This window comes from Pistacia vera, unplaced genomic scaffold, assembly GCF_008641045.1.
Source record: "Pistacia vera cultivar Batoury unplaced genomic scaffold, PisVer_v2 Contig755, whole genome shotgun sequence".
Taxonomy (NCBI): domain Eukaryota; kingdom Viridiplantae; phylum Streptophyta; class Magnoliopsida; order Sapindales; family Anacardiaceae; genus Pistacia; species Pistacia vera.
Window position 1 is genome coordinate 26296 of NW_022196618.1, and position 12921 is coordinate 39216.

At 33.6% G+C, this 12921-nt stretch overlaps 1 protein-coding gene across 2 annotated transcripts; it reads left to right on the plus strand.

Annotated features, from left to right (window-relative positions):
- The first annotated feature begins 55 nt into the window (after positions 1 to 55).
- On the plus strand, positions 56 to 4124 carry LOC116115894. 2 transcript variants are annotated; one of them, XM_031402023.1, is made up of 8 exons: positions 56 to 166; positions 238 to 279; positions 2374 to 2499; positions 2592 to 2640; positions 2718 to 2779; positions 3528 to 3589; positions 3693 to 3744; positions 3817 to 4124. In XM_031402023.1, the coding sequence occupies exons 1-8, from the start codon at positions 65 to 67 to the stop codon at positions 3820 to 3822; spliced, it is 501 nt and encodes a 166-aa protein (XP_031257883.1). In that variant the 5' UTR covers positions 56 to 64; the 3' UTR covers positions 3823 to 4124. The 2 variants fall into 2 exon arrangements, with proteins under 2 accessions (XP_031257883.1, XP_031257882.1); XM_031402022.1 differs by having other exon boundaries at positions 3693 to 4124.
- The last annotated feature ends 8797 nt before the right edge of the window (positions 4125 to 12921 follow it).

Below are 12921 nucleotides of genomic sequence, written 5' to 3' on the forward strand. Positions count from 1 at the left end.
ATGATTAATATGGTCTCAATATTTGAATCCAAAGTCTGCTTTCCTATTCATTTTAATTATCACTATGGCAGCAAACAATGATGAACTTGATGAGAAAGCAAAACCACCAGTTATTCAGCAAAAGGGACGCTTTAAGGTTACATCTGAGAATGTGTACTTGGAAAAGGTACTTAAGATTTTGATCCTGATGTTCCTTCTCTTGTTTAGTTTGGACATGAATTCATCTTCTCTTTTCAGGTGGCACCATCTCCTACATTGCAAAAGAGTCACAGTTTGCAGGTAGGTACTGAGGTCTGCACATTTGTGCCGAAGAACTTATAGCTTGTCCACTTAATGGATTTTTAAAAGACTCTTCAATAGATTGTAGACTTTAGTTTTTAGCTAAATCTTTTTGACAAGGAAAGAGAAAAAAAAAAAGAAAAACAAACCATATTTATAAAATAAGAGAACTACAAAAGTGGATCGGATATCCTCTAAGGTGTTGAATCACCCCATAAGGAGGAGGTGAAGTATATACAAAAAAGAGGTCCAAAAACTTTGTATAGGTTGTGTGAAAAGACAAATAAAATATAGCATTTGTATAGGCAAAGTAATGTCCGTGTTCCGATTAAAGTTAGTAGAGAAGAAACAAGAGTCTTGAAACTCCTAAAATTGAAGCCCATTAGAGTGCGAAATAAGGCACTGTGACCTATAATACACATTGGTATCTTCAAACTTTTAACATATTCAAACATCTCATTATTTCTTTCATGCTAAATCATCTAAGTTAGCATCAGCACCACACACTTCTATAAGGTCTTGACTCTCTTCTCTTTATCAAAAGCACAATACCTTTTGCTAAAAGGGGAGAGCAAAATCTTGGTATGGCCCTTTGGAAGTTATCTTCTCTGTAAGCCTTAGCCCAAAGCAGTTGATAACCACATTTGTGCAAGAAAACTTCTTCTCTATCAAAGCTATTATTTTGTTTTCCTTTTTAATTTGGTTAAGTTTAGGTAATTAATAACTCTATAACGTCTCATAACAATTAATTTATTATTTGATATAGTGAAATATTAAATAAAATAAAGAGGAAAAACAACGGATGAAGAGAAGAAATTAAAAGAAAATGGAGAAGTTGGCTTGTTCTTGACTGATTCTCTTTACTATATATATATATATATATATATATTAGAAACTGTTAGGATTCCACATTGAGAGTGAAAATGGGTGGGCATGTGGTTTATAAGGAGTTTGACACTCTCCTTTGGCAAGCTGGTTTTCCAAGGAGAGTTATACCTAAGACCACAAACGGCCCATTACCCTACCTAATTCTTATCAAAGGCTCAATGTCCAGCCCAATCCCTATAAATTTGGGAGTGGGTTCCTACCAAATGGTATCAGAGCAAACCCCACCTTTCTAACCCATGCAGTAGGGCCCAATAGGCCTCCCAAGGGGTCGAGAAGGAGAGTTGCTGATAGGCTTATAAGGCTTGTAAGCGAAGTAAGACCAAAAGGAAGGGAAGTAAGGCCGACGAGGGTGGGGTAGCCGATGAGGGTGGGCGGTCTCTGGAAAGAAGACCAACGAGGGCGTTGGGTCTCGAAGCATGTCCCACTAGCGTGGTAGAATGTTAGGATTCCACTAGCATGTTAGAATGTTAAGATCTCACATTGAGAGGGAAAAATGGTGGGTATTTGGTTTATAAGGAGTTGGATACCCTCCCTTGGCAAGTCGGTTTTCCAATGAAAGTTCTATCCAAGCCCACAAAATGACCACTTTCTAACCCAATTCCTATCAAAGGTCCACTGTCTAGCCCAATTCCTATCACTTTGAGAGTGAGTTCCTACTAGAAACCCTATCAGATAAAAAAATAGTTCTAATAATAAAATATAACAGGTCCATTGAGCTCAATAATATAGTAAAAGAAGTACAAGCTAGATGTTTGGTGAAAATATCTATCAGTTGATCTTTAGTCTTCCAATAAGGTGTGACAATTTGCTTCCTCGTCAATTAATTCACCAATAGAGTGGCAATCAACCTATATATGTGTGGTAATATATTATTATCTAGGGAATATTTTGCTATTTTAGAATTTATATTCAAATTGAGACTAGCTGTATGTGCAAGAAGCAAACTAAGTATAGGTTATTTACTGCTAAATAATATTCAGTGTTATGGAGGTAATGCTACACTTCTCACCTTATTGTCTCAAGTCTAATATCCAATGGAGTGTGGTTGTTTAATTATAATAGCATGTGAATATATGTTGATTGTTGGATTATCTCATAACCACATGCCATTGAATGTGTAGTATTCCTTTCATGATATGCCTCAAATATAATGTATCTATACCTTTATTATATTGAGTGTCTTATAGAATTTTACTGCTTATGTAGGTGCTTACTCAACATCCTGCTTTAACTACTTTATCTACACCATCAGATGTTATGCAACCAAGTCTTTCTGGCAATTCTCTTTTCCCGCTGTTGAATTCTGTACTGCAGACAAATCTTCTTCAAAGGGTATGGGTTAGCCATATATGTTTCATCTTTTTGTGCATTCTTATTGTTACTGATGTTTCTTTTATTTCCTTTTTTTGTGTCATTCTCAACAGGAGAGTATTCTTGGTCTAATGAAGCAAATCTCAGTTGGAGACTCAACAGGTACAAAAAATTCATGTAAATTAGATCTGCTCATTTTGTTCAAGTGAGGTGATATCATCTTGTTTTCTGTTACCCAGCTAATCGTGCAGTTGATGGAAGCGGAACATCAACAAATATGGCTTCAGGAGAAAGATCTTTGGTATGTAATTATACTTCTTTAGGTTTTGTTGACTCACTTCTCTTCCTTCTTGCTTGGTATATATACTTTTAGGTTTTGTTGACTCTTTTTTTTTTTATTCTTCCATCTTGTGTGGTGTATAAACTGTTATTATTGTGAGCCCTAGAAAAAGAACGGTAATTCTAGAACCGAGATTTCATATTTACAAGGAGATAGATATGGGTTTTAAGTACACATGTATGAAATAAAAAATCAAATACAGTGAAGTACTAATTGATTACAAATTTTATAGTATAGATTTTACTAAATAGTTGTGCTAATGAGTATCATGCTTAAGCATATGAAATTTGAACATGAGTAAGACATAACATGAGAAATGTGTTGTATCCCGAGTGTAACTATAGTGTTTGTATCGTGCTATACTCGTGTCACCTTGACATAATCTCTAGATCTCTAAATTAATGATAGAGTTGGAAAATCTAAGCTAGTCAAAACCTGTTGGTTATCTTGATGCTTGTTTAGTTTGCAATGAGATGAGTGCTGCTAGATAAACTAATTCCATTTTTAACATAGGAGTACGTTTAAGTTATAAGTTTATGGCGATGATTATGAGATTCTTTGGCTTAAAAATCCTCATCTTCTTGGATTTCTATCTATCCTTATCATTGATGTATATTCAATTTTTTCAAATTGAGATTTGGTGTCAATATTCTCAATGAGTTTTTATTGATCTTGAATGTGAGTAAAGATTGATTTTGTTATATTGCAGCTGGAAGCATCTCATGAGAGGGAGAAGGAGTTGCTTCATGAAATAACCGAGTTGCAATGGAGGTAAAATTTTGTTTCACCTACGTGTACGAACATACGTACACGCAAACGATTGACGGTTTCAAATGCTAACATTTACGATATTGGTTTTGGTTGTTATATTTAGGCTCATATGTGCCCAAGATGAACTTCAAAAATATAAAACAGAAAACGCTCAGGTTAATCTTTAACGAACTTTGCGTCTCCTACCTTTGGGTTATGAATTATAGATTCTAACCTATCGTTTTCAGGTATAATACCATTTCCAACCGGTGCTCAAATCGACCTAGATCAAACAATTAAACATTAAACAAAACTAAAAAGGAAAGAAAAAGGAACAGTATACGAAGATGCATTAGTAGCACAGTGTTATTTCTTTGTGTTATAGGTTTGTATGAAGTTGTAGGTTTGGTTTAAATAGAAATTTCCAACTGGATGCCGAATCACCAAATGACATCTAATATTTGTACATGATTTTTATATTTGTGTAGTTCAGCATGTAAGTTTATAAATGTAACAACCAAACGTTAAAAAGGCTTATTTTTTCCTTGCCTATGAAACAAAGTAGTGTTCTTTTCTCTCATTTATCCAAATTCTTGTAGTTTCTTTTCTTTTTTCTTTATTTTGTTGGTTACTTTTTACCTTTTGTTTTCCATGGAACTTTGAGTAATGTTGGCTAATCAGAAAGGTTAACACTATTATCTATACTGCTTTCTAATTTTTTTATTTTTCTCTTCATAAACTGTTATTTCAGAAGATATGATTGGTATATTCAATCATTTAGTCAATTTTATCTTATTTTATAAATTAATTGCAATTAAATTCTTTTTTAGTTTTTACTATTTTACTAAAAAAATAATACTATATATTCTCAAAGGAGGTCAAGGTGGTTTGTCAGTTTACCTAAAAGATTAGAAAAGACTAATATATTAGGTGATAACCCTAACGGGTTGGCCTACGGTCTCTGTTTTAAAACCCGAACCGGACCGGACGGTTCAACCGGTCTAACTGAGACCCGGACTCCACTCCGGTCCGGATTATTATCAAACCTGTTAATATTAAAAGAGTCGCTTTGGACCGGTGTTACATTATCGGACCGGTGTTACATTACCGTCCGGTCCGACCGGCCCAAAACTTATTCTGGTCCATTAATTGAGCCCTAAAAAAAACCTAATCTTAATTTCCTTGCATCGGTTTCATTTGTCATAGGCCATTTCAGTCGTCGCAACTTCCATTTTCATCTCCAAACCGCAGCTTCCATTTTCATCTTCTCTAAAGTGTAAAGTTTACACTTACTTCCTTATCTTCTTCAACTTACTTCCTCCATCGAAATCCAATCTTCTTCATCGAAATTGAAGACCTGGAATTCGTTAACGAAATCGTGACTATGGCACAACGTCGGCTTCGTTTCGCTCTTAGACAGTAGAGTAGACACTCAATCCATCAGCAAGATGTTGAGTTTGCTCATCTCGGTCATCATCATGTTGAGTAATTATGGATTCACGAATCAGCTCCTTTACCATTGCTCCAACACCCATTGTTTTTGTATCAAAATCGTTCTTCTTCTACACATCTCTTTTAACTTCCTCAACCTTCTGCTTCTGCACTTGCTCTCTTCTCTTTTTGTTCGTCTCCATCACAATCACAGATCTTTTGAGTTGTGTTGGAGATTTTCTAGAGTATTCATAGATGCCCTCACCCACACATGGCTGGAGTTAAGCAGTGTCTGTCCTACCTCTCACATGCCAACAATTATGAGTGTACACGTATCATCTGATAATTTAAAATGATAGAAAGTGTAGGTGTAATTGGGATTGGGCCTTCATTTTCCAACAAAACATAAAGGCTCCATGAGTTGTAATAAAAGCCCATTTTGCTATACGTCCATTACTCCATTTGCATTTTTAAATTCTAGAAAACACAATTAAATAGACTCAAAAAATTCTTTCAATTTCATCTCACCGGTCCAACTGATTGGACCGGTTGACCCGCGACCTGGTTACTTTGACGGGTCTTACAACAAGTTGGTTTTTAAAACAGTGCTACCAGTCAAGGAGGTTTGCTCTTTTTCTTAAGCTTTGGCCTTTGGGTTCAAACCTTGGGATCACCTATCATCATAATATTATTGTTTACGATGGCTTTGCTTAACCGACTTTATAAACTTAAAATCCAACCATTTTTATTTGATGTTAAATTACACCGATATTCCAAGTTTTACATTCTGAATTATATCATTATTTTGAAGATATATGTGTGCAATACTAAAGAATAATGTTATACAAGCTTGGGGTATAGCATAATTGTGATTTGTCAAAAAGTTTTTCTATTATTGAAGATGCTTAAAAGGTTTGAAATTTTTTGATGCAAGGAGCCCCTTATAGTAGGGGTGCAAACAAATTAAGCCGAGTCAAATGTTGTCAGGCTAGTAAGGGTGCAAACAAATTGAGTCGAGCCGAACACTGTCGGGCTTGAGCTCGATTCGTTATAAAAATACGAGCTCGACCCTCGACTTGTTTACCAGTCTAGCCTTATTCAAGTTCGAGCTCTAGTACTAATTCTACACATTCACAAATCACAAAACTCCAACCATTTAACCTGAGTTGTTCACAACTTCAATATAATGAAAAACAAATCAAGATAAAACAATCAACATTCATATAATCAAAAATAAAGTCGGCTTGAAGGGAGAGACTAGAGAGAAAGAGAAGGAGAAGAAAGAAGAAGGAAAAAGAAGAAGAAAAGAGAAGGAGTTTGTAAGCCGGCTCGAAGAGGAGAGATAGAGAAAAAGGAGAAAAAGAGAGAAGCAGAAGAAAAAAGAAAGGGAAGAAGAATAGAGAAGGAGAAGTGGCAGGCAGATAAAGAATAAGAAGTTAAGGTTTCTTGAATTGAAATAGTTTATATGTAAAATGGTAAATGATGTATATCCCCCTCATAATTGAAAACCTTGCATCTATGCCCTTTTGAGCTCGTGGAGGCTCGCAGGCCTCTCAAGCCAATATTGGGTGGCTTGGGCTCACCTCGAATGGGCACTTAAGCCACTCGAGCTCGAGCTCGTCTCAACACCCCTACCTTATAGTATTTAAAATTATTCAAAAAAACAGTGTTTTAAAACCTAACCCAACTCGGTTGGTCAAATCGGTTTAACTGGGACCTGGAGCCTTCACCAAGTCTAATTACAAATTTTTCTATTCATTGAAAACCCTAGAAATTAGGACATTAATCTGTGAATAATTGAAGCTGGAATGTTAGTAGGCATGGCAATATTCCCCAGAATTCCGAGGACTCGTCCCATATGGGGCGGGGGTGGGGGGCGTTTTAATCCCCATCCTCGGGGATGGGGCGGGGGTGGGTGATGCCTTCCCCCTACCCTGCCCCGACCCGCCTTGCCCCACCCTGGATATAATATATAATATATAATATATAAAATTAAAATTATATATATACCCATATTTATGTAAAATTAACTATGTTTAAATGATTAATTTAAGTGTTTGTCATGTGGACGAGAATTAACTATTGTGTTTGGTAATGCTCAAATTAATTTATGTTTATGTAAAATTAACGAAGGAGTGATGGGCCTCCAACATTCTCCTTTGGGGCGGGGAAGGGGAATTCTTGTTATCCCCGTAACGGGGATAGGGTGGGGGTGGGGATGGGTACGGTGAATGAGATCCCCGTCTCGCCCCGCCCCATTGCCATGCCTAAATATTAGGACTTTTGAAGAGAAATGTCCAGTGAGTGCATTGGTGGCGGCAACGGTGATTCCTGGTGAGTGAATTGACCGAAAATCACAAAACTATGTTTTCGGAAAAAGCCCGCTATTGTCGACAATTGGGGAGGCAAACGGGGGAAAGGTGAGATGGGTTTTGGTCAAGAGGTTGAAGAGAGTGTTTTCAGTAGTGATGGGGAGTGTTGTCATTGCTAGAAATAGACCCTATTTGAAAACATCAACAGTGGTGTTTGGGGTGTTTTTATAAGATTTCAAACCTATAGGGACTTACACAATTTTCAAAGGTATTTTTGTTAGTTTTCAAACCGGTGTGGATTTCAAACCTTTGGACACCAGTTTGACTCGTTGGTCAAACCGGTCAACTCGAGACTCCAACTCGGTTTGTCAGGTCTCACCCTAGGTTGGGATTTAAAACACTGCAAAAAAAAAAAAAAAAAAAATCATTCATTAAGATTTAAGTCAGACTTTTTAGATAAACAATTAAATTATTGGAGTTTTAACTTTATCCCTTCGCTGATATATGTTAAATAATTAAACTACCGAAGCGTAAATTTACTTTAATATGAAAAGCATTTCATATTTCGAAACCTAATAAATGTATAAATTTAAAAAATTCCCCTTCAAGTATTTTTCAAATAATAATTGATCTTTTATTCTTATTGTTTTGTTAAAATTTCCGAAATCTGATTAACACATTTTGCCCTTGATCAGTTGAATTAAACAACAAAACCCAAATGGAATAGTTGACAAGAAGGCATAAATTAATAATTTAATGGAACAATGAAAATAGGGGTAAATCCTCCCCTAACTTTAGGCTTGATATTATGCCTTTTCTTTCTTTCTTTTTTTTCTTTTTTTTTTTTTTCCTAAAAATGACATCTAAATGATTATATATATATAATTACAAGTTTGAGAAAAAAATTATTAAATATTTAAGTTTTAATAACCTTTATTCATAAAACTATTTTATTTATAATATTATTTGTTGATTTGAGATTAGAGATTAGACCTGATAATCTACTTAAATCAATAGAGGATTCTAATTCCATTAATAGGACATATAAGCTTAAGCTTCGGTTAACAGGTCCCTGTAAGAAGTGAATTGTTCCCAACAAGTTTACATCACTCTAGAATTCTCATGATATCCCACCAATTATTTAGTTCAATCAATACACTTACCAACTGTTAGCCTCTTATGAAAGTGCAAATTTTTTTTTTTTTATTTACACATTTAGATTATATAAAGAAATTGAGGACAAAAGTAGTCATTATATAAACCCCAAGGAGTTGGCCTAACAATGAAGAATGTGTGCTTCCTTCCTTAAGTTCTTAAGTTCAAATCTTTGAGTTATCTACTACAATAATATTATGGTTTATTTAGTCTTTTAGGTTTGTAAGGTATACAATGGACCCAGAAATTAATTGAGGTGCGAGGAAGTTAGCCCGAGCCCTTGACACCACGTTACCAAAAAAAAAAAAAAATTTAGTCATTATATTAAATTTATATAATATTTTTCTATTGAGGTAAGTAGGGGTGTTCAAAAAAATGCAAAAACCGAACCGAACCGCTAACCGAACCGAAAAACCGGTTAACCAAAAAAACGGTTCGGTTACGGTTCGAAAAATTCAAAAAACCGACTTGTCGGTTGGTCGGATCGGGGCAAACTTAGACCTGACACCTAGACCGTGTCCCGATGCCAAACCGGGGTTCTAAGCGGTTTTTTTTTTCCCTATATAAAATTAAATATATATCTAATTATCTAGAGTATATATAATATAATATATATAAATATATATAATTATTAAATAAATAAATAATAACCTAAACTAAAATAAATCCCAATTCTCAATCTAAAAATCCCAACCCAAATTTTTTTCTTAGTTCAATTCTTGTCTATTTCAATTTATTTAGGGACAAAAATACAAAAAGTTTTATAAAAAAAAAGGGAAAACCGATTCAAAACCGTTTTCCCTAAAACGGTTTGGTTTCGGTTCGGGGGAATCATTTTCCGAACCGAAAATCCGGTTTGGTTAGAAGCGGTTCACGGTTTTGTTAACCGCTTTTGAACACCTAGAGGTAAGAGGTTTGACTATATATAAAAAAAAAATGAACAGTTTTCGCCTTTTCATATTTGAGGAAATTAAAGCTATGTACACAAGCTTTCTTTTCTGTCTTGACTTTGAGAATAGAATGTGAAGTGTATAGAGAGCAAGATAAATTAAGTTGATTTAAGACAAGAAATAATTACTTTGTTTTTATGGATTAGTAGTAAGATCATTTGTTCAATTTCTTTCCACTTTTACCCTCTTATTCTAGCAGCTACGGAAAACCACTCTAGTGCTGGATCGCTAGTGAAGGCCAGTACTTCCACGGCTTAAATTTTTTTTTTTTTTTCATTTCTTATTTTTAGAAAATTAAAATAACTCTTATATACATTTACTATTCCTTTTTTAAAATTAATATTATTTATATCTTAGTTTTGATAAAATATAATTATTTAATTTATTTGTCAGCTTAAAGAAGTTTTGATATTTAATTTCTAACATAATTTAGAAAGTAATTTAATTTAAAAAAAGAAAAATCTAGTAACATAATTTATCCAAATATTGTATTTTATTTTTAAAAAAAGTTAAAGTGAGCATGTTATATCATATATGGGAAAATATGAAAAAATGACAGTGATTTTATTAGTAAAAACAAAAAAATGTTTTTATAAAATTTATCAGAAATTTTTCTTTTTGAAACAAATTTTGATAAGTCATGCTAGGTTATCATCAAGTGTAAGTATACTATACTTGAAATGATCAGTTAAATCAAACTAAGTATCATAATTTTATTAAATAAATTATCTAATTAAGGGTGATATCGTCTTTAAACCCTCAAACATCAACTTTAAGAAAACGACATTAGGATTTAGGGGAAGTTTTGTGATTTCTTAAAATATTAAGGGTGAAATGGGAATAAAAAAGCAGAACGCAAATTCTATATTTGAATAATAATTTTGTAAAGATTAGGGTAACTAATATTTAAAAAATGAAAACATCTATAAATAAACAAATTTAATGGGGGGCAAGCCATGGTCCCTTTTGCCCAAACGGGTCAAACAAAATCTATATCCATAATTTCATAACTTCATCTTTCTAAAAGTATATACCTAACTATAGAATATTAAAAAAGGGCTAAGCCTTCCCTATAAATTCAGATTCAATCACTTAATCTCATTTCATAACATACCAATGATACCATACAATGGCTACAAACAAAAGTGGTAGTGACACTGGTTCGAGTTATCGCTCGAGTTTGGGCTCGGGCTATGGGTTTGGAGTTGTCCCTAGTACCATGGAATCAATTGCAATAACTGCAGTGAATTCTATAGGTGCTGCTGTTGGGTTGGTTGAAAAGCCGGAGAAAGGTGAGATATGTTCGGGTTATGGTCGAGGTTCGTGTATATATATAAGTTTGGAAGTTTTTAATGACTTAACAAGTTAATACAATTAAGTTTTCGTATAATTGTATTACAAATTACAATTCCATTGTGGATGAAAGAAGACTAGTGAAAATTAACACAAGCTATAAGATTCAATTTATAAAAATCGTTTATTATAATTGGTGGGAGAGAATTAGGGTTTTATAGAAGTCCTATAATGCATGTATAATATATAGTTTCTTTATTATTTGTTCCCAAATTGCTTGTAAATCTTTTTCTAATAAGGAGTAACCGATCTCGATTCTTTATATTTAAGTTCATAAATTTATTTTGAAGTGTTTTACTAATTTTTTATTTGTTTATTAATCACAAGCACTGGTATCTATGTATCATAATAATTTATTAAGAGAATTATGTACCCATTTTTTTTATTGATCAATACCCTCAATTTCTTTAGTTTATAAATCATAATTAATATGAGAATTACATAAATTTGAGTTTAAAAATTGAAAAATGAGAGTTGAGAAGAAATTTTGATAGCTTCAAGTGGAGGTTCAATCCAAGTTTCAGCATGATAAAGTGTATAATATAACTATCTGTCGGTGACTGAGTGGTTTGATAGAGACTCTTGGCTGTATTACTTAAGAGGTCCTGAGTTTGAGTTTCTCCTCGACTACTAATAGAGCTAGCCACTAAAGCTCTTACCCGACAGGTAATTCTAAGGTCTTAAGGGATTAGTTGAAGTGTACATAAACTGATTTGAACACCCTCGATTATCTAAAAAAAAATGTATATAATATTATATGCACTCTAAATAGAAGGAAAAGCCTCTCATGAATCACGTACACGTTGTATACAGGACAAATAAGAGAGCATGCATTTTAATGGTGATAAAATTATAAAATTAAATGAGATAGGTTTGAATTTATCATAAAATATAAATAAATACTACGCTTTCAAAATTGAGATTCTTGGTAATATTATTATTATTAAATTATAGGACGATGGGATGAATATATTACTTTTATATAATTAATTTAATATGCGTAATATCAACATATAAAAGTCACATTGTCATTTGGAATCCTAACATTATATACATAAAATTATTGTCACAAAAATAATATTTTGTAGATATTCACATTTGAGGAAATTAATTAAAAAAAAAAAAAAAAAAAAAAAGAATCTAGAATACTACTTGGTACCACATCATCCATATCTCAAATTTAGGTTTAGATTATTATGATTGGAGTGATTAAATGCAATAATTACTTCATATGCATTCATTAACTTGTGATATTAGGTCAATAATACCACTTAGTGTCAGTGTTCTAAAAACCAGACCAAACCGACCAATCCGATTGGTTTGATCAAGAACCAGCATCCTCTCCGGTCCGGTTAAGATTGTTGGGGTTTTTTTTTACTATATTTCAAACCTGTGGGGAATAATTGTAATTTTTAGGGGTGTTTTTGTAAGATTTTAAAACTTTAGGGACTCATTGAGTTTTATGGGTGTTTTTGCAATATTTGAAAATTTAGAAACTAATTTGTAATTTTATTGGGGTGTGTTTTTTGCTGACGTCACTTGTTCGACCGATCGGTCTGATTGGTCGAACCCGTCAACCCAAGTATCGAGCCCTTGATCAAGTCAAGGACCGATCCGGTTTTCATAACATTGCTTAGTGTTGATGGACTTTCTCACTTTATTATATTATATGATATTTAAAATACAGAAGAAGAAAATTAAATGATATAAACTAATTATATGAAGTCAACTTATATAATTTGTGAACCTTACCATTATAACCAAATGAAACCCTAAAAAATTTGCCTAGCATTAGGCCAGTAAACACCACCATCTTCTCTCTAAATTTTAACCAAACAAAACAAAAAGCTAAAATGCACTCCAACTTTGGCGGATCACACCTCCATTTGAATCCACCCATTTCCAAATAAAATTATTCATTCCCTCCCTCCCTCACTCCTCCATTATTCTTCAAACTCAAACATGGCTTCCTCTTCCTCAACATCAACCATTGTTCTTCTCTTTTTTCTCTTCATTTCAGCCTCCCATGCTTTCAACATCACAAAAATTCTCGAAGACCACTCTGAATTCTCCTCCTTCAATGACCTCTTATCCAAAACCAAACTCGCAGACCAAATCAACAAGCGCGAGACTATCACCGTCCTCGCCGTCG